Source organism: Corylus avellana, chromosome 2 (genome assembly GCF_965113065.1).
Source record: "Corylus avellana chromosome 2, dhCorAvel1.hap1.2, whole genome shotgun sequence".
Taxonomy (NCBI): Eukaryota; Viridiplantae; Streptophyta; class Magnoliopsida; order Fagales; family Betulaceae; genus Corylus; species Corylus avellana.
The window spans coordinates 5958886-5981716 of record NC_142491.1 but is presented as its reverse complement, the minus strand read 5'-3'; the positions used below and the strand labels follow the sequence as shown (position 1 = coordinate 5981716).

The 22831-nt window shown below is 35.6% G+C and overlaps 3 protein-coding genes across 3 annotated transcripts; 2 read left to right on the top strand and 1 right to left on the bottom strand.

Moving 5' to 3' along the window:
• Positions 1-1805: 1805 nt before the first annotated feature.
• On the top strand, positions 1806-7165 carry LOC132167075 (putative glycerol-3-phosphate dehydrogenase [NAD(+)] 1, cytosolic). The gene is made up of 5 exons (XM_059577970.2): positions 1806-3244; positions 4573-4794; positions 5940-6187; positions 6630-6769; positions 6949-7165. The coding sequence occupies exons 1-5, from the start codon at positions 2587-2589 to the stop codon at positions 7073-7075; spliced, it is 1395 nt and encodes a 464-aa protein (XP_059433953.2). The 5' UTR covers positions 1806-2586; the 3' UTR covers positions 7076-7165.
• A 1306-nt stretch (positions 7166-8471) lies between these two features.
• LOC132189224 (uncharacterized) lies at positions 8472-12362 on the top strand. Its single transcript, XM_059603849.2, has 3 exons — positions 8472-8650; positions 9259-9573; positions 12106-12362. Exons 1-3 carry the CDS (start codon positions 8526-8528, stop codon positions 12176-12178), a joined length of 513 nt encoding a protein of 170 aa, XP_059459832.2. The 5' UTR covers positions 8472-8525; the 3' UTR covers positions 12179-12362.
• A 663-nt stretch (positions 12363-13025) lies between these two features.
• Positions 13026-21880, bottom strand: LOC132186438 (calcium-transporting ATPase 4, plasma membrane-type). Its single transcript, XM_088513052.1, has 8 exons — positions 21560-21880; positions 18375-18456; positions 16970-18298; positions 16119-16732; positions 15876-16034; positions 15336-15507; positions 14690-14988; positions 13026-13676 (listed from the first exon to the last, which is right to left on the bottom strand). The coding sequence occupies exons 1-8, from the start codon at positions 21731-21733 to the stop codon at positions 13368-13370; spliced, it is 3138 nt and encodes a 1045-aa protein (XP_088369178.1). The 5' UTR covers positions 21734-21880; the 3' UTR covers positions 13026-13367.
• Between the last annotated feature and the right edge of the window lie 951 nt (positions 21881-22831).

Below are 22831 nucleotides of genomic sequence, written 5' to 3'. Positions count from 1 at the left end.
GCCAAGCAGACAAGGCTGTAATCTCCACCACAACCATGCCCATCAATTCAAGCATGTTCCAACTCCATCCCACTCTACTAGCATTATAAAATGCATAAAGTCTGCTTCTTTTTGGGATCACATCCTACACTTTTCCTCCACTTTCTCTTTCACCCACGTCTTTGGCTTCCAAAAACTATAAAAGTAGCCTACTTGTGGAGATATTGACAAGGACTATGCATATAAATATCAAAAGGCAAAAACCCGTTAGAAGGATTTGAAGAAATGGTATAAATACATACAATATGCCCAAAATGCCTACATATCAAACACATACATGCGAAGCTAACATCATTGTTTAGAGTAAACTATCACATGCGATTTCCCTTTGGCTACCTCTTGAAATACAGATCAAGAGTAAGAAGAATTGTACCCGGAGAAGGATTGCAATCAACAAAAGCTCTCAACTTTCAGTTAAAAAAAAAAAATCCCTCCTTCAAAACCTCTATGAATCAAACACCTATAGAACATTTTTTTTTTTCCCTTTTAATGACTGTTTTTTTTTTTTAATTACACTTAGCCTTAACTACCCCTGTTTGCAATGTGCCCCAAATAATGTTAAAAAAATTAGTTAATTTATTGTAAAACGTTTGTTATACTACATTAAATTTGTAAAAATACAATGTCTTTAAGATTTATTTTTTTTTTGGAAAAAAGGTTTAATATGAACCGAGTGACCAACCATCACGCATGAAATTTTAAAATTATTTAATAATAAAAGAGTTTAGGTTGAAATGATCAGTCACCCCCTATAACACAGGGGTAGGCCGGTCAACAAGCAAATTTAGAGGTGGTCAAATCATCTATAGACTCTTAAGAATGATTTAGTCACGCATTTTGACCAATTATGAGAATGTTTGGCTTAGCCTAAACTTTTTAAAAAATATATGTAATTTTATTTGAGAGTAAATTTTTAATTTCATAAGGATGAAGTTGAAAAAATGGGCAAAATTTGTACAATGACTTATTTGTTAAACATACATATTATATAAAGAGTTATTTATTTAATTTAAAAGCTTAAGAAATCTTTTTGTCACAATGTCAAAAAAGATGGACTAATTCAACAACTTTCCATATACTTCTATTGCTACCAAACCTTCTCTATCATTCATATTTCCATAGTATAGTTGTTAGTTGCACCTAAGTCTTTAATCTTTATCATCATCATTGACATTGTCAATGGAGTTGACACTAGATAATAATTAAGACAGATATTTTGTTCTCATTCTCCAAAACATGTTTTTAAGAATATCTTTTTTCAATCAGTTAAAAAAGTAACAACTTTTTTTTAAAAAAAAAAATAAATAAATAAAGGAAACAGATTACTCATACCAATTTTGGAAACACTTAATTACTAGTCCTATGCTGGCCTAAGTAGAATACAAGTCACCATAATTTGATTAGTAAATATAATTAAGCATTATAATAGAAATTTACTAAGCATTCTTTATATATATATACCTTAACTTTTAATAATTTTGCATAATTATTAAATAAAAATCCATCTTTCATCGTACAAAATTACAAATGGCGTTTTACTCATCAAGGTAACTTATCAAAGAGTAACAAATCTATCCTTCTTAAAAACAAAGAGTACCAAATCTATCTTACGTGATTACATCATCTGAGAATTTCTCCAATTCCCAAAAAAAACAAAAAATTCTACAAAATAAAAAATATAATGATGACGATTTTTATTGTAAGAAACCTAAAAAATGGCTTGTAAATAACTTGTCTCATAAAAAAAAGCTACAAAATAACTTGTCTCATGAGTCATGGCCTTCTAATTCTTTCACGAAAGCTCGACGTTCTTTGGGTTCTCTTGCATTTCACGCTGACCCAATTGGCCAAGCCAGTTCTTTGAAATGAATTTTCACACTCTGTTGCGTACCCATTTTGTGTTTCACGACCAATGTGTGAAATCTTGAAGCAAAAGCACAAGGGACAAAACCCACCTCTATTATGTCACCGCGTTGAAGACTCTGCTGACAAGAATAGTTCGTTTTCGCTTCCCCTTTCTTCATGTCTTGCGGTTTGGTTTAACGCTTTCTTGTTAACTGGTTTGCTGGGGTAGATGGCCAAAGCTGTAGGCTGAGTTTTCAATATTTTGGTTTACATGTTTGAATAGATATTGGCGATTGAACAGAGAAGTCTAAAACCCATTGGTTGAATCCTTTTGGATATTCTTTTATGTTCTGAAATTTCGATTTTTTGGATCAGTTTGTGGCTAGAAATTAGAAGAGTGGAATTGGTTTTGAATTTGGTGAAAACCCACCTATAAAGTTATTATTTTAATAGTTTTTTAGGCGGTGATGTGCTGGTTTCAGTTGTCTGGTTTCTGGGGTGCAAAACCCATATAATAATCAGAAGTGGGTTGTTTCTGAATTTGTAGAAATTGATTGAGAGTCAGAGGTTTGGAGGCTGGTAATTTGAGTTTGTAGCTTGAAAGAAATTTCCAGAAAGGTTGTGTTTGTTTGTGAGCATTAGTTGCTTTTCTCTAGCATTTGTCTCTGAAATCCTTGAGCTAAGTGTTATTGGTCGAAGAAGATGGTTGGGGCCACTGAAGTAATGCCTAATGCGGATTCCAATGGGTCAATTCTGAAATCAAATGGTGCTTTAGAGGAGAAGGTCGATGAGCTTCGTCGCCTTCTGGGAAAAGCTGAGAGTGATCCGCTGAGGATTGTTGCTGTTGGGGCAGGTGCATGGGGTAGTGTTTTTGCAGCTATGTTGCAAGACAGTTATGGTCATTTAAGAGAGAAGGTCCAAATTAGGATATGGAGAAGAGCTGGTAGATCTGTTGACAGAGCTACAGCTGAACACCTATTTGAGGTGATCAACTCTAGGGAGGATGTGTTGAGAAGACTGATTAGGCGGTGTGCATACTTGAAATATGTGGAGGCAAGATTAGGTGACCGAACACTTCATGCCGATGAGATTTTGAAAGATGGATTTTGCTTGAACATGATTGATACCCCTCTCTGCCCTTTGAAGGTTGTCACTAACTTGCAGGAGGCTGTGTGGGATGCCGATATTGTAATCAATGGCTTGCCCTCAACAGAAACCCGTGAGGTATTTGAAGAAATCAGTAGGTATTGGAAAGAGAGAATAACAGAACCTGTCATCATTTCTTTAGCAAAGGGTGTAGAGGCTGAATTGGAGCCTGAACCACGCATAGTAACTCCCACTCAAATGATCAATCGAGCAAGTAAGACTCCTTCCCTTTTTCTTAAATATTGTTATTTGGTTTTCTACAGCCATAATGCCTGGGTGGGATCTGCATTAAGTTCTAGTGTTTATCTTCACCACTTAGCAGAACTCTCTCTCTCTCTCTCTCTCTCTTTGTGAATAAATGGCTTATCATCCTTGTTTTATAGTTGTCCCTTTCTTTCCTCTTTCTTATCAATGGAGAAATGTGAATTGGCCACTTAATGCAACTTAGGTACCACTTATTGATCCATAAATTTTCTAGTTCTGAGGCCAAATCCCGCCAATTTCTGTTGACACAGTACTACAGTTTAGAAGTTGTCATATTGGTAACTCTCAATGAATGCATTTGATGGTTTCTTTGGGTAATAATATGTAAAAACTTAGTTTCCTAATAGGCATTCAAATAAATACTTAGATTGGCTTGAGTACAATCTTGAACCATGGGACCAGGTTGCATATTTAAGGAACTGTGGTAATTTACTCAAGAAATGATGACAGGTACTGTTGTAGTTGAATGGAAGAAGCACCATTTGAGCTAATGTGCTAATGTGACCCTTGGTTGTAGTTGAATGCTAAAACCATTAAGAAGACGATTGAAAGTATTGAGGTGGCAGGCTCAATGGCATTTACTGCTCTCTTTTTCTGACAATCCAAACTTTTTGGCTTTATGCTAGTTTCTGTTTGTTTTTGCTAGCTCTTAGATTGTCTTCCTTGCTTGAGATTGGATTTTGGATAATTTTTTTAAGAATGTCTAAGAAACTCTTAGAAAACTTGAAATTTTTGAGGAACTTATGAAAATTTGTGGATCATGTTTCTCATGTTCTCTCTTTGCTTTTTTAAAAGCCTTCTCCCCATAATAGTTTTCAGTCTTCTTCTACACTGTCATTAATATGCCCTTGAGTTTGCTATGGGGACAAATTATAAGGGTCACATATTTGTCTTTTCAAATCTTTTCTTGTAGTTTCTGTTGAAGGTCCTTATGCAGTTTAAGTTTATTTGACCACTCTATTTTTCTGCTGTATAAATCAGATTAGCTTCTTGCTTGAATTTCCATGCACTTACCTGTTACACTTTTTATCTACAAACAATGCTGATTGTTTTTTGGAAAATTTTTAATTTATAAATAGCTAAAATTAAGCAGAAAAAGAAGAAATTGCTCTCCATCACAGGTGAAATTAGGTTTTCTGTCAGTCTTACACTTCATTGAATTTTAATATCCTTTTTTGCGGCTCTTCCTTTCTTGTGGTACTTGCTTGGGGTTTCCTCTCTCTTAATATTGTATGGTTTCTTCCCCATCATACTCTGTTAATATATTATGCTTTGCAGCTGGTGTTCCAATGGAGAACATTCTTTATCTTGGAGGACCTAATATAGCCTCAGAGATCTACAACATGGAATATGCTAATGCTCGAATATGTGGAGCTGAAAAGTGGAGGAGACCATTGGCAAAGTTTTTGAGGCAGCCCCACTTTATAGTGTGGGACAATGGTGACCTTGTTACTCATGAAGTCATGGGAGGCTTAAAGAATGTCTATGCTATTGGGGCTGGTAAGATTCAGTTTCATAATAGTACTTCGACAGTTAGAAACAAGTTAAACAACTCTATTTATCAGGATCCACGACTGTTGATCTTTTCCTAATGCATGTTAATTTATTCAGGTTATTATGTCAATCATTTCCTAGTTGAGCTTCAGGCTTGATCCACATATAAGTTGCATTGCTCCTTCAAAGTATATTGTTGAAACTTGAAATTTATTTTGGTATGAGTCATGGCAAACTGCTCTGAAGAAAATTTTCAGAAATGAGACCTTATGCGTTTACATGACATATATGTCATTGAGAAGCTTAAAAGGAGGAAAATGAATATCAACTCTTCTATCTGTGCTTTAGGATGCTTAAGCAGAAAGTATCCTATATCTATATATATATATATATATATATATATATATATATATATATATATATATATATTTTTTCTGTATGTCGATGAAAATCTTAACAATATTCAGACATCTTTTAGTGCTTTGGAAATGTCTTATGGAGGGTTGGATCCGTGTTATACGTATAAGTTGTTTGCTTTGGTCCTACAAGTTTGACCAAAAACTTGAACCATATGATCATTGGGTGTCTGCCCATGCATCTTCTTAAATCTAGACATGGGATACAGCTACATTGAAATATTATACCCAAAACATGTATGTGCTCAAGTTTGGTAACATATTTATTTGAAGAAAATAGTGACTTCATTACATTATAATAGGTTCCATGATGAATAGGCATATACATATATGACATTCTTTGGTACATTTTAGGTGGACAATGGTTTTTGGAACCCATCTAAGACCAGACTCCTTTTTCTTCATTTGTTACTAGATAGAGTTTATCTAGGAACCCTTGTTTTCTCATTGATGAAAATTGCAATTTCTTGGGCTAGAAATTGTGAGGTCATTCCTTCACGTTATGAGTAGATCTGTTGCTGGCCCTCAATAACAGGGAGTTGGTTCTCTTGGATCCCTAGAGTGGTCAATCAAGACTCGAGATCTTCAGCAAAAGAAAAACTTCTTCATTTCTTTCGTACATGTCTAAGAATATAGAAGAAAAACACATTCGATCATTTTGATATCATGTTGAAGAATATTTAGTTTCAAAATTTCTGTAATATAAATGGTTTAACTTCTGTTTTGATTCCACAGGAATGATAGCAGCTCTAACCAACGAGAGTGCCACCAGCAAATCAGTATACTTTGCTCACTGTACATCTGAGATGATATTTATCACTCATCTCTTAGCAGAAGAACCAGAGAAACTTGCAGGGCCTTTGTTGGCTGACACTTATGTAACCCTGTTGAAAGGTCGTAATTCATGGTATGGACAAAAGTTGGCCAAAGGGGAATTGAGCCTTGAAATGGGTGATAGCATCAAGGGCAAAGGGATGATTCAGGTATGCATCTTGATCAATTTAAAGGACTGGTTAAGAAACAGACTCCAATAAATTGACATCGAATATGCTGAATGCGAATTGACTTGAAAACGAAGTTGCATAGAATATATGCTTTGTCTTATGATATTTTTTTCTTAAAGATTCTTTGTAAGTAATCCAATCAATTTTGATACCGTGTCGTGAGCATTACCGTACTTTGTTCCCATCATTACAAAAATATTATGTGGCAACTTATATTAGTATGCACTATACAAGCTCCTATAAAAGTCTCAGGTTTCTTTGCTGGCAGTGGCGGGTGAATAATCCCATCACTACCTTTTATTGTCATCGATAACCACTTTGTTCCATTTTTTTGGGTGTCTCAGCAATATTTTTGCCATTTCTTATTCCTCCCTTATGTTCCCTATACCTTGCAACAACAATTTACTTCCTTGTATTTCAGGGGGTCTCTGCTGTTAAAGCATTTTATGAGCTGCTCTGTCAGTCCAGCTTAAGTACACTACATCCTGAAGAAAATAAGCCTGTTGCTCCAGTTGAGCTCTGCCCCATCTTGAAGATGTTATATAAAATACTTATAACAAGGTACTCAACTCTCTCTCTCTCTCTCTCTCTCTCAAAAGCGCATGTGCGGGGGCATGCACACCCGTGATTAATCTTCGTGCATTTGGAAGTTGATAAAATTGCATTTCATATATTTGAATCCTTCACGTGTAGTGACCCGAAAAGTAAATATGATGCATCACTTTTGGTTACATTTTCAGGGAGCGTTCATGTCAGGCCATTCTTCAAGCATTAAGGGATGAGACAATGAATGATCCCCGAGATCGAATCGAGATTGCACAAACCCATGCTGTTTACAGACCTTCTCTTCTTGGTCATCAGCCTTGATAACAAATTGCTTTTGGTGTAATTTTGTCACTTGTCAGTGGATGTAAAAGTTTCAGTAAGCTAGTTAGCAACTTCTATAGTTTTTATTTTTATTTTTCAAAAAAAAAATAAAAAATGAAAAAATAGAGAGGATAAGTGTTATGTCATAGTTTCTCACATTCTGTTGTTTCAATTTCTTCAATTTTGGGGTATAGCTTTATCCAAAAAGAGTGAATGAAGTTGCATGATTTTGTTAGCTTCAGCAATGTCAACTGTAAAATTACCAAATCCCCAGGTAAAATTGTGAACCCCACAGCAGGATACTTTGATTGAAAAAATGGTGCTTTGCTCAAAAGTGAGTTAGAGCTTCACCTACCAAGTAAGAGTTAAAAGCTCTAGAGTTCTTTGTTTCACATTAAGGGAGATGTCAAAAACTTGTATATTCAGTCCAGCTTCTTGTGAAGTAATTTCAACATGGGAACTTCATAAATATTGAATCTACTAAGTTTTCTTTCTTCGGAGAATACAACCTCAAACAAACCAAAATGAAATAACAAACATAAAAAATAGAAAAATATATATATAAAGGAAATAGGCTAGGGGTTTGATGTCACTAATGGGAAGTACAATCATTGCGGCGGAGAAGGACAAAATGAGAATACATTAACTTCAATAGTATAATTGATTTATTTAGATAAATTATGCGTAGGTCAGTTAGCACTGCGATGAACTTTGTGAAAACATCATACATGGATATGATTTAGGAGCTAGGGGGCTTCATAAAACAAAAACAACATCTTGAGTGTTACACCCAAAAATAACATTATTAAGACCTTCCACCATTACATATCTAATGGCAAGTAAGCCAATCTTTAAGTTGATTATGAAGAAAATGAAGGATTCTCTAGAGTCTAGAAATGGTAAATTTTGAAACGTTAAGTTAACAAAATCTAAATCATTCAAAAATAATAGTCAAGATTTAAGAATTTTACTATATTATTACTCTAAAATAATCTCGAGAATATAAATCTATGATACTAATACTTATATACCCTATAGTTTATCCAACTTTTTTTTCTCATACTTTTTGGTAACCAACATCTCTTCGGTGATAAAACTACATTAAATTACGGATAAAGTTTTCTTTCAATTCAATCTATTAAACATGCATTTTCGATACATGTTTTTTTTTTTCATTCCAATTTAGAAGAAAACTTGTTCTTAAATTACTATTTAACTATAAATTCTCAATCACTTCATTAACATTAATAATTGAAATAATTTGGTCAGCTCCAGGGATACTATTTCTCATTTAACCTTTTCTTTTGTCATTATGGGAAACTAAATGTTATGTACAATGGAACGACGTCGCTTGGTGAAGTGACAAAACTGTCCATTTCTGGTATGGCAGAAAGGCAGGCAGAGAGAGCGTTAATCAGAGAGGAAGAGGAGTTCAGAGGGAGCGAGAGAGATGTCTCTGGTAGACTACGCTTCGTCCTCAGACGACGACGTATCGGAGTCCGGCGAAGACCACCAAAACGACCCAGAAGAAGCTCCAAACGACAATCCTCAGCTTCCTGTTTCTCCTCAGAATCAGTAATCCCTCATTCTCTCCATTTCTTATCTTATTATTGGGTTCTATGTGTTCAAATTGATGCATAATGAAAAAGTTTGTTTTTTGGTTTTGAAATTGATAGTTTTGGGTTTCGTAATTGAAGTACTTATTTTGTAGCGATGAAGGTTTTTCCTTTTCTCTGTTCTGCTCTGTTTGGTTGGTAAGATAATGTAAGAAAACGAAAAAGATGATTTTGAATTTTTTTTTTTTTGCCTGAGCACAACCCGTTAGCATTAGGTTTTGGGTTTTTAGTTTAGACCATGATTTTGAATTTTATTAATATTTAAACTCGAGTTTACTATTGATTCTCTGCATTTAGGGTAATGAGAACATTAATGGATAATGAAAAAATTATTTTGGATTTTCGGTTTCGCAATTGAAGTGCTTGTATTGTAAGAAAATGGAAAGAAGATTTTTTTTTTTTTTCTCGTGCCATGGAATCTCAAGTAATAATGACAAAAGTGAGTAGGTGATATAACATTCATGAGCTAAACTTATTCGCTTGAGCTTTTGGGTTTTGGGATTAGACCATGGTTTGGAATTTTGTTAGTCTTTAAACTCACTTTTCCCATTAATTCGCTGCATTTAGGGTATCATTGACACCATCAAATCAGCAACCACAAAGCACTTCTGTGGAGTCATCAGAGCAGCCAATCGGGAGACTTCCAGATGCTTCCTTTCTCTTGAACTCACCTGCTATGTCATCCAGTCTGTTGAATAGTAGTGATCACTCCTCTCGGGTTGCTGCCGCCATGGCTGAAAATGCATCGCGCAAGAGAGACTCAAACGGGTCAGCTTCCGCTCTTCTTCCCAGAAGAAAGGTTCCAAGAGGGACCTTACCTCATTCCAGGAATATTCCAGATACTGTTCGTGGTGTGCTAGTTCCGCCTCAGCTTAGTGGAAGGTCAGTTAGTAATATTTTGACATATCCATTGGTAACCTGGCAGTTTAGGGTTCTCTATATTTTTTAAGGTAATTTCTTATTAAAGTTCAAATTATTATTTTTAAATTAAATGGTTCAGATTTTGTATCACACTGTTTAATAATTTGTTAGACGCAATGAAATAAGGACAAACTTAAAATATTCTATAGGGAGTAAATGTTGAGGGGTAACTCTACTGTAAAGTTATCCTAAGAAATCTGGAAAATATATGGCTACTAAGTTTGGTGTATATATATGTACTTTATACGTGCACACACAATGCGTGCACCTGTGTGCTGGTGTGTGCTCACCGTGAATGCTTATATTTGGTTGTTCAATTTAGGTTAATTTCCTTTCTCTCATATTGGGTTTGAATGATTAAATGACATGAAGCTTGAATACAGATGGCTCTAGATTGAAGTGCCAGAAGGGTGTACATTACCTAAGTGTTGCTTCCTGCTGATGCATTGATTTTGAATTTTTTTTTTTTTGATAAGTAAGCCTATAGAACAGATCCTGTTCAAGTAAGGTCGTAATCAAACTCCATCATAATGACATATTATGATGGAGTTTGCTATATCATATCTATACCTCATTGATACTTTTTTTTTTGTTTGGTCAAGTGCATAGCATTAGGGTTGTATGATCCTATTACATTAAAAATCAACCATTACAAATATTTTAGCGAAGCGAGTTGTGTTAACTCTTCAGAGTTCAGACTTCTGTTTCATCAGAGTTTCAGCTGAGAAACCCTTGCTTTTACATTGTACTAAGTTCCTCTGGTTTGGGATCAGTTTTTAGAGGTATTTCCTTCTTTCATCATTTTCTCAATTGAACCAAGTATTGTGGTAATTTTTCTAGTTGCAAGTCTGTTGCTTAGTTACTTAGTTACTAGTGAGTTGAATTCTCTCCAATTCAAAGAGTTCCATCAGGTACTGGTCCTCTGTTTGAATCGAGGAATTATGCAGCAGCGTATATTTTCCATTTCCCAATTATTCAACCTGACTAATTGTTTTGTAGACAAAATTCAACCTTGTAAGGGCACCAGATCAAGGTAAGCCACATGCCTTACTGTTTTGAAGCATGAGTTACAAGCTCAGATTTATTTATAGATGTATTCACCTTATAAGAAACATGTTAACCATAAAAATGTTAAATGTGGCGAGGTGATCTTCCAAGGTAGAACTCATGGAAATATTAAACGTGCTGGCACCTTCACTGAGTGTTAGCTTCTACAACCACTTCTACATTTCCATCTCAGATAGGAACCGATGCACTCTGCTAATCTAAGACTGTTTTGAGAACTTAGGCTAGAAAGAAATAGGTAGCTAGTTGAATGAGAGCATAGATTCCTGCTTCTTTGATGAAGTTGGCTAGTTTGGTGCTGTGTCAGCCCTCGTCTGCTGGTTTTGTGAGACAAAGTCCCGCTATTTTTGAAGAGAATTTTCATTCTCTGGATGGGTAGCAAATAGAAGAAAACCTCTAGCCCTTGTATCAACTAGTTAGTATCGACTCTATAGATTTAATTTTCATTCATGACATTTGAGAGCATCACAAAATATCCCGGAGGCCTTGTATGATTTATTCAGATTTTACTTTCTTAAAGCTTGTTGCTTTTGGATTATTGTTCTATGTGCCTGGAAACTACCTGGTGATTATCCTCTCTCTTAATCACTACCTGGTGATTATGGTTCTATGTGCCACATGGTGTTATTAGATTGCTTTGATACTATTTGTCATAATCCAGGAAAAGTGCTACCCTTGATTGCGCCATATCTCTAAAATAAATGGTCAAGTTACAATTGTGGAGTCCATAAAGTCCAATCTCGCCTAGTAAAGAACCAATGCGGGATTTAGTGCCTATGAGCACATTTATAATATATTCTCTTAATATTGGTAGTCCATCTACCCAATATCCAACTCCCCTCCCCCTCCCCCCCCCCCCCCCCCAAACTTTCTCATTAGTCTCTCTACCCCTGCGTATACTACTTGTTCTTCTGATTATTCTCTCTACCCCTCCTTATACTACCTGTTCCATATTGGTAGTAGTTTTCAAGTTGCCAATAACTCTCTGCATAAACCTGCCAAACTATATATATAATCAGCCTTCCCAGCCATGAAAATGGTATTACATTGAACCCTTTTGTTTATCATGTGCTTCCTAAATCGCATTACTGCTTATAGATCAGTAAATCAATTGCAGATAGGTGCTTGAAAGCAATGTCTAAAGACTTCAACGTTTTTTTGTTGTGAGGTTAAGTAATTTTTTGCTTTATGGTTGCAGGGTTTACTAGGCATTTGATGTATTTGTCCCTGACCTCCATAAACAATGCCTTCATTTTTAAAATTTAGTTCTAATGATTCTGTTTGAAGGGCCCTGATTTCGGTTTCGATTGGATATACTAGCATTTTGTAGTATTCTTTTGTACCCACAAGCTTAAACTAGGCTGTGGTCATTCAATTTTAATCGAGAAAAGTACCATAGCTGATGATTATTTCTATTGATTTTTCCAGGAGCAATGTTGTTACGGAAGATATAGGGAAGCTTTTTGTCAGAAAGCATGCCGAACCCGAACCCGAACCCTGATAGTTGACACTGTTGTAGGGATAATGCCTCTCTGTAAACATTTGAATTTCTTGAAGATTTTGCATATGTAGAATGTAATACTACATAACATTGTGTTTATATCCTAGGTAGACTTAAAGCTTCTGCAGGATGAACTGCTGCAGATGATTTTTATGACATCAACTAATTGTCATCTTTATGCCCATTTGTAGAAATTTTTGGTTAACCTTCCCCTCCTAAACTATCATTCATTTACACATTGCGCCGTTGAATGGACACCCGTCACACTCAACCATCATAAATTATTATTCCTTAGCCCAAAAAAAAATCTTTCATTAGTCAAGATCGTCATTAAATTAGATGGAATATGCATTTTTTAGACATAAAAGGACGCAAATACCCTCAAATAAAAATGCAAAAAAAAAAAAACTAAAGAAAAAAAAAAACTAAAACTGAAAAAACGAATAGGGTATTTAAGTAAATGTAATTTCAAAACTTAAAACGTTTTCATCATTTTACATCCTTTTAACAATTTTAACAAATGGCAGGGCTTTTTTTTTTTTTTTTTTTTTGGGTAGGAAAATTGGTGGTTCAAGGAGGTTGAATGTGAGAGGTAGTAATTCATGGGGGCAATTTCTAAATAAATGGCAGTTTAAGGAGAAAAAGACAATTGAACCCTTTTTATTTTTTATTTTTTGGAGAATTGGAGTGCTACTGCCCCATGGAAGATGGACAAATCTAGATGCATTGAATTAATTGCAAATTTTACCAGCTGCGCCCTTTTGAGTTTTAATGAATTTCGATTACTTAAATAATAATAATAATAATCCTGTATGTATCACTCCACAAATCAATTTCCACCCAAGAACTCAATGAATTGAATATATATCAAAATTGCCAAAAAAAGAAGAAGTTTCAAATCAACCCTCAAGTGTTAAGTTTCTCACTCCAAACTACATTCTTAGCTAAACTTTATATGAGTACTGGATATGCAACTGAGAGACCAAATAGTTGAAAATAACAAATAAGGAGAGACTGTAGAAGAATCTTAACACTTTGTTCCTGCAAAATTTGTGGAAGGCTCTTGGTTCAAGAAGAGCTCACCATTGACCTTTATTGGAATCCTCCATTTATTCGATAGAATATAAATGAATTCACCTGAGATATGATTTTTAGAATTGGATACTTCACAAACATCCATCATAGTCTTTCATGCCAGCTCTGGACCATCGGGGAGTGGTTCATAGCCATCATGATGCTCAGCAGTGTTCTGGGTTGGTCCAACAGGAATGCATTTTATAATGACAGCAACAACTAAACTTGCAGCTCCAATTAGGACACTGGTTAACCACAATTCCCAGCTAAGTGGCACCGTGTTTGCAAAAGTGCCTAAAAATTCCACTATTATGATTTGGAAACCTACTGTGGAGACCATGACAATCAGGAAAACCCAACTGTCAAACATTCCTCTGAAAACATTTATCTTCTCCATATCACGGCTGTTTATCTCATTGAATACCTGAAATACAGAATCAAAAAGAAGACAAGTCACTGTTTGATCAGAATTAACAGTTTCAACTCTGTGGTCAGAGAACATGTTGTGCGACTTTAAGACACTAATGTTCCTTGAAAGTAGATGTTTAATCGTTTTTACTCAATCCAGGGCCTGCAATTCTTAAGAAATAAGCCGTGCATTCAAAATGAATGGTTTAGATCTCGCCACATGAACCTTTAAAGAAAATAAAAACACAAAGTAAGTCATTCTAGGCGGTCGGAACACCCTTTGAGGTAGTTGGCCACTCAATGGGAAGGCCGACCATCGTTTTTTACTTTGAAGGGATGGTATGCCACCTCAAGGGGGAGGTTTCGGGTTGTCCAACTACCCCTCACAAAGAGAGGGATCTCCGTAAATTGCAAGAGACCTCAATCCTTTGGCCCTATAAGACGGACTTCTTTCAATTTTTTCTTTTTCTTTTTTTCCTGATTTCATCCTTGGATTATTGATTAAAGACATTAAGGCAATATATAGAAAGGCCAAGTTAACTAATTGCAACAACAAATTTAAGAATAAGCAAACAAGGAACAATAAATGGTACAATTTTCAAGTCTAGGATGGATCTCTTCCTGCATGAGTAATCAGAATCTGAAGCTATGAAGACATGCAAAAGGAAAAGCAAGAGTCCGTTCCGCTTTACGGTTTTAAAATCGCATTTTAAAACATGCAATTTGAAAACGCAATTTTTAAAAATGTAGTTAAGCGTTTAATAAAATCGCAATTCGATCTTTAAAAACATGTGTTTTTAAAAACGCACCTCCTTGCTTTACATTTTCAAACTGACATTTTTTAAAAACGCACTTTCAAACGAGACACTTTCCATAATTTTACTTAAAAACGCAATTTTTAACTGCGAAATTGCATGCCAAATCAACTCTAAATCTAGCAACAACAAAAATTTCAAAACAGAATTGTGTAATATGTGCTCCAGATGGTGCAATACATGTGCTTCATTAGAAGATGAAAAAACTCTATACCTGGCAAAACACAAAGGAATTGAATATGACTGTATTGAGAATGGAATTAGCATCTGAGCCAGAGAGCTTAAGAAGACGCTTCCCTTCAAATTTGAGAATCAAAAGAACAAGAATTTGATAGATGCTGTGAGCGATAATATTCCTCCACATGATCCTAGTGATGAATTTTGTATTCCTCCCAATTGGGGGTCTTTTCATCAGCCCATCATGTGGAGGTTCTGTAGCCAGTGCCAATGCTCCAAGAGTGTCCATGATTAAGTTTACCCAAAGCATTTGTACGGTTGTAAGAGGAGCAGTGCCTTCAAGTTAATTCACAAGATTATTAGTCATCTGCACTAAAGAAGACAAAGGAGTACCAAATGAAAAGAGAAAGTTGAATGCCTAAGAGCCGGGTTGCAATTCGTGTTCGCGTCTCTGGTTCGGATCGTGTCGAGATAGGGCTGGAAGACTATATAAGTCAACCACCATAGTCTGACGCCTTTAATTAAATGGTTAAGACCCCTAAACCTAAACCTGCTAATTTTGTATTAGCTTCGTGCCGAATTTGCGAGTCGTGTCAAAAATTGTCACGTGTCGTGTGTTGGGTCATGAGTCATACCACAAATTGCCAACCCTACTAAATGGTTGGCACCATTGATGGACTCACCTGAGATGCATGCACAGATGAAGTTGAGCATGAGAGCAACGACATTAACTGTTAACTGGAACTGCACAAACTTTTGAATGTTAATATAAACTGCACGACCCCATCTGGCAACATTCACTATAGTGCTAAAGTTATCATCCATTATGATAACATCAGCATTTTCTTTTGCCACCTGCAACAAATGCAACTTGGTTAATTCTTCAGCTAACAATAATAACAAAGAGCATGCACATTTTCTTATGCATGTGACATATGCACATTGTTTACAGCGAAAAGGATATTTCAGTTAGACCTCCACTAGGAAAACATGGATGAAAATAGTGTCAAAAAGTGAATTTTTATATCACCTGTCCATCAAATCAATAATGATAGATTGAAATACTGGACCCTCTAAATGAAACATCAGACAAGAGAACACTATTTCCACAAGAGATTCACTTCCAAGGCTGCCAATAGGCTATAAGACATCATTTAACATCTTCATTGAAACAGAAAACCAAAAAAACAAACACTAGACATCATTTAACATCTGTAACAAACCTCTGTTCCTGCTATGCCCATGGCAAGTCCAATGTCAGCCTCATGCAATGCAGGAGCATCATTGGTCCCATCACCAGTCACTGCCACAACTTCTTTATACACAGTCCTCAACTGGGTTACCAGGGTGTGCTTATCCAAAGGCAGTGATCTAGCCATTACCTGCATACATAAAACAAGCAATTTTAGAATGAACTTCTGCTAATTAGCATTTAAGAATGTTCATTAATTAAGCAACTGTGAAACCTGTAGTTTTGGAATCAACTCCTTCATCTCATGTGGGCTCTTGCTGCGGAATTCAGGCCCTTCTATTGCCAGACCATCTTCTGTCAAGATACCACATTCTTTAGCTATGGCTTTAGCAGTATTAATATTATCACCGGTGACCATCCGCACGGTAATCCCGGCGGCTAAACAAGTCTTAACGGCTTCCTTTACCCCCGGGCGAACAGGATCCTTAATTCCAATAACAACTATTAATGTATAACCATCATCAGGTATGCTATCCAGGTTGGAAGAGTCCTTTATATCCCTGAAGGCTATGCATAGAGTTCTGAGAGCTTCACAAGCAAAGCCATTTATGACATCTGTGATGTTCTTTCTCTGTTCTTCAGACAAAGGAATGGCTTCCCCATCAGCATTAATAATCTTATCACACGTTTTTAAAATTATTTCTGATGCACCTTTGCAGAACGCTCGAAAGCCGCCGCCGCCACCAGGAAGAGCCACAAGAACAGACATCTTCTTTTTGATTGAATTGAAAGGCTCAACCTTTACTATCTTATAATCCTCGCGATAACCATTAAAATCACCTCCCAATAGCAACCCAAATTCCATAAGTGCGGTCTCTGTTGGAGTCCCTGGTAGAATATAAATTAAATGATTAAATTTGTATCTTTCTATAAGCTTAAACTTTTATGATAATTGATAATTTAACATAGTATCAGAATAGAGGTCTTGAATTCGAATTTCTCAATTAAATATTTCATGTGTTGGCCTTATTAATTAAGGGTGAGTGTTAGAATATAAATTAAATTATTAAATTTATCGATTCTTATAATGTTAAGCTTTTGGTATAAGTTGTGATTTAACGGTACCTATGATGTTTTGCTTTAAGTCCTTCCCTTTGACTACCTCCGAGCTAGTATTCAGAAAAATCGACTGCAGAAGGTGGTTAAATACTCTTTCAGAGACTGAGGTCTTTAGCACATCCTCATTCCCTTTACTTATCTGCATACTTTTTCCACAGATCCATATTTTGTTCACAACCATATGATTTGTGGTCAACGTTCCTGTTTTATCAGTGCAAATGCAACTAGCAGAACCCATTGTTTCACATGCAGAGAGATGCCTTACAAGTGCCATATCACTCATCAGTTTTTTCATTGCAAAGGCAAGACTTAGAGTCACTGCAAGAGGCAATCCCTCCGGAACTGCAACAACTAGTATAGTCACTGAAATAGCAAAGTAATTGAGAATCTTCATTGCATCACTTGCAGACCAGTCTGTGATCATATTGTGAAGTGCCTTCTCCACTAAAAACCTTGCAGTCAGAACAAAAAATGTTAGCACTGCAAAACCCAAACCAATCTTCCCAATAATGGTTGCCACTCCATTAAGCTTCACCTGAAGTGGTGTCTCATCTTCTCCCCCTTCACTCAGAGTAACCATCAATCTTCCCCATTCAGTCCTCATACCAACTGATGTCACAAGCATTTTACCAGACCCATCTTGCACTTTTGTTCCTGACAGAAGAAAAGGCCTGCCTTCGGCTACATCCACTGGCTCACTCTCCCCCGACAAACTCGATTCATCAATCGATAAGCTATAGCCCGATACGAAAACGCCGTCGGCGGGAACTTGATCTCCAATTGATAGATGAACAACATCTCCAACCACCAAATCATAGACTGAAACCTTCTGTCTGCACCCATCTCTGGTGACTTGAACAATTATATTTTTCTTCTCCTTATCCAATTTCTTGAATTGCAAAGACTGCTTGTAGTCACTGATTGCAGTGACCAGTACTACTAGGAGTATGCAGAGTAAAATTCCTAACCCATCGTACAAACCCTTTGGCCAACCTTCAGTGGCAATTCCAACACCTATCGAAATGACAGCACAAACAATGAGGATAAGTAGAGTTAAATCTTGTAGGGCTTCCCAGACAAACATCCAAAAACTTCTGGAAGGTTTCTCCACATATCTGTTTAAACCATAAATATTTTGCCTGACGGGTATGTCACTAGAAACAACACCATCCTTCAAAGACACAGAGAGGTCTCTTGCTAATCCTTCAACTCCTCCATGATGCTCCAATCTTTTGGCATCATGGGGACCAACGATGGATACTAGTTCATCAGGTTCAATGCCAAATCCAGCTTCCCTAACCTCTTTAGAGAGCCTGTAAGAAGCTTGCTTCCCAGCTGCATAAGGTAAAAAAAAAAACATGTGATTGAAGGAAGGAAATAGACGTTTGGATAAATCAGAAGTTACAAATACTCGTACATGTAATAGTGCTGTCAATGCCGCCAATGAAGTGCAATGCAGCCTTGTTTACGCATATAGCTACTCGTATCTTTTCCTGGCCACAAGTAGTAACAGCATAATGAGAGCATGCCAAGGCTATAGCAAATCAATGTAAATAATGCGGCATTTGGGATTATGCAGAAACTTTTTTTAAAAAAATTTATAAGTAACTTATATTCATTCAAAGAACATTGGGGTGCAACCCTAGCAGACATGAAGTATACAACACACCCCTACATTATAGCAAAAAGAAGAACAGAATTCCAAAAACTTAAAAAAATTAGATTCTGGCAAGTTATTTCATGCCACTTTCTCCATCTATAACAATCCATACTTACAATCTTCAAAGCTCCTTGAGTTTCGCTCTCTCCAAATACACCACATTAAACACAAAGGAGCCACTGCCTCCATATTTTCTAAAGTACAACGGTATGCAGAAACTTTTTTAAGCTACAAAATGCATATGGTCTAGAATGTGTTCTTAACTGTCACAGCAATCCTCTGTATCTGAATCATCATAGCTCCAGAGTCTTATATCTTGTGGTTCTAGAGATGCTTTTGGCATAACTCATTATGTTTATAAAAAACAATGAACCAACAAAACACTCTCTGAAAGTTCATACGCAAGATAAATACATAAAAGTTCAGCTATTCTCAATGTTAATTTTATGTATTTATCACCTATGGGCTTTGGTGAGCCCCATATATAGGTAAATGTTCAAGCATGCATTCAAAGGTGTCCTGTTGCTTTGCTGGCCTTGAGCAAAGCAAGTATTATATATCCAAAATGTTTATAAAATGCATTCGTCATTGTCAAGAGAGTTTAAGAAAGTTGGTCGGTGGTCAGAAAGAAGATTTTTCAGGCACATGCATAGATGAAGTCTTGGACGCGGCATTATGAAAGCAAAGAAGAAAATGGGCACCAATTACGGAAACGTATGAGTGGGGGAAACACTACGTGTAAACAAAGACTCAAAACAAGATATTTGTGGTCGTCGCCAACTTGGCCACTATGGCGTCCAATTCACTGCACAATTTATAAATAAATATCAACTGCCCCGCCCCCGTGTTCAGGACTCCTGAAACACAGAGTATAATACTATTTAATAAACTGTTATACGAATATCATATAATCATAAGATAACATGACAGTGAAAACTAGGCTTTGGATCAGTAAGAGCTTGTAAAAAAAAAAAAAAACTAAAAGCAGATATTCATTGCTCTGTTATCCCAATTGTATGACAACCGCGTAACAGTCTACTCAAACAGGACACCTGAGCTGGTCAACTGTTGTAGATGATGACTTCATTAGGAAAGTTTTGTGCATTTGTTTGTAATTTTTCCGTTAAAGAATCGAAAGATAATGTTTTCAAAACGTGACAACATGAAAACAAATTGACATTATAAATGATTGAGAGATCTTATCTTTGTTTTTTCGTTTTTCTTTTTATATATAGAAATCATATCAATATATTATTATGTATAGCTGTATACGGCCTCTCCCATTTCCGTAGGCCAAAAATCACAAAAACCATAATTATCAAAGGAATTACCTGCTTAATTTGTTCTGATAATTAGAAGAAAAAGATGAAGAAAAGTTATTTCTCGCTCCCAAATTATTAGGAGTAAATGCTTGGTCATGATATAATATCTCTTCTTTTTTGAGTATCATTCTATAATGAGAAAAGGAACAAAAATTCCTAGGACTAGATTCCAATTATTTGTCAACTATAGCAAATTTGCTGAATACCACCATCACCAAGAAATTACTTAAACCTTACCAAAAGGAAGAAAAAAAAATACATTTCACACTAGGATTTATTCTATTTGTCATAAAGTCTACGTAGATAACTAATTTACAACAAGAACCAACGAATTAGGTTGCTTTGACAAGAAGCAATTCCTCTTTGTCACTCCATTTGCCCATTTAAGACGCAAGAAATTTTGGCAAGAGTAACGCTCTTTCACACTTATTTATTACACCTATTTTACACACAGTTGATGTGACGTATTTTAAGTAGCTTCTCATGCCAGCCACTTAAAAAATCAAAAGGGTCAATCACTTAAAACTCGCCATATCATTTGGTATGAAATAGGTGTAAAAAATATCATTACTCTTTTAAAAATTATATTCAAATTTGGGAAATTAAAAAATATATATAAAGTTCGAGGACGCCAAATAAGAAATCAAAAACAACTTTAAGACTCCCCCTTTGAAGAAGAACGATTCTAATGAACCTATTCTAATATTGGTCATGGAAGCCTCTAGTCGATGGTAGAAAAATTATTTATAAGCCAATTAAGTTGAGAAGCCTCCATGGAGGCTGCTCAACTTGGCTTATAACTATAAAACACATCTACAAGGAACCAACCTGAAGCAAATCAATGCCCGTACGTGAATATATAGCCAATAAACTTTGAAGACTACGCCATTTGACCTAGCTAGCCACCAAATCTTTTTGTATTCAATGCGCATGCATGATGCGCCAACCTAAAAATAATTGTCAAGTCTCTTTTATGGGTGGCCAATCATCTCTCGAACGGTAAGGAAGTGGTCACGTACACCACCCCAAAGTCATCAGGAATAGTCATGATTATCTTCATATAGCATCAAGAAAACACTAGAAAAACCAAATGACGAACCGTTGTATTTTCTGTTAGTTGTGAATGATTTTTTCATTTTTTCAGAAAAATTTGACTCTGACTTTTCCACGTTCAAAGCAGATATCAAACACAGAGCGTTGAATCCAAGAAAATGAGCAGAAATTGCATGTAAGCGCGTCATTGGTTGATATGAAGGCATTTGAAAACCTATCCGATCAATCCACAAGAAATCTACTGTAATTTTTTTTTTTTTTTTTTTTTTTTTGCAGATAAACAAAAACCATCACTCATCTAAACCCATTGTAACAATTCAATATAAAGATTTAGAGCATTAAAAAATAATAATAATAATAACCAAAACCACATAAACAATGAAAAATATATTTCCTTTCCTTTCATTTGCATTAACTTTTTTCCCAGCAACCAAACAAACAATAGGCACGTTAAAAAAAACCTGCTATATCGATCGTTCATGATCTAAAACAGAATTTGCAATATAACAGAATGATATTGATCGTTTCAAGCACAGAGAGAGAGAGAGAGGCACTGAAAACCTGGAGCTCCCGACGCTTTCTTTCGGTTTCGGCGCGCTTTGCGAGATCGGCGACCATGCGGAACCTGCGACGGGGATTCTTGACGACGGAGACGGCCAATCTCCATCTCCTAATGGCTTCATCGGACGGCCTCTTGGGCTCCACGTCGAAGTTCTCTCTCAAATATCTCTCCATTTATTGTTCAATGCTAATACGTAGTCTCTCTTTTGCCTATAGTCTCTCCAGGATAGGAAGACGCGCGTCAAAGAAAAGTTAATGGAGTAGAAGTAGGGTTAGGGTGTCATGATCGACTATGAAAGGAAATATTCAAACTGCGTGATTCGTGAATATGGCGAGAGAGAGAGAGATCAAATTTCTTTCCTATACATTTAAGTTGACTAATATTATTCCAAATGATATATATATACACGTGATCTGCAATTATAGTGTCATATATATAAACCATACCAGTTATTAAAAATTATTTTGTTTAGCTACTCTAGATGTGGCCCCACCCTCAAATTTTTTTTTTTTTTCAGGTGTTTGGATGGTCCTTGTTACATAATAATAATAATAATAATAATAATAATAGAAAACTTCACTTTAAACTCTTAACCTACCCGACGTTTTGAGAAGACCTTCTTAAATTTCAAAATTAAACTCTCAATTTCACCCCTTGAACTTTTAATTTGATGCAATGTACCTTCTGTTAGTTTAAAAGTGATAAAATGACCATTATACTACTGTTTTTTCAAAAAAAAAAAAAATCAAATTTATCCTTAATTTCAAATTTCAAATTTAAAAAAAAAAAAAAAAAAAAAAAAAATCATAAGGTGACCCACGGTTGGGTTTTTTCTTCATTTTTTTTAAACAAAAAAAATCAAAGTGTAATTTGATCTTTTTAGGGGTTTCCGTTAGGGTTTAAAGGAAAAAATTGACGGAAGAGAATAAATTGTATCAAATTGAAAGTTTGAGTGGTGAAATTAAAAGTTTTTGAAATTTGGAGAGTATTTTCAAACGCATAGTAATTCAGGGATCCTTTGTGAAGTTTCCTTAAAAAAAAAAAAAAGTTTTGATATTTAGCAATCCTGTGGTGGCTGCCAAATATGGTTGGCACCCGAACAATTTCTGCCAAAAGTGCCTATTTGGTGGCCACCAAAACCATTCTAGGTTTTGTTTGGTAAATGAGTTGGGGTTTCCTTTATTACTATTCATCACCATTTTTCAAAAAACTCAATATCAAAATATTCTAATTTTTTCACTTTTTATATCACATCATTCATTTTTTTATTA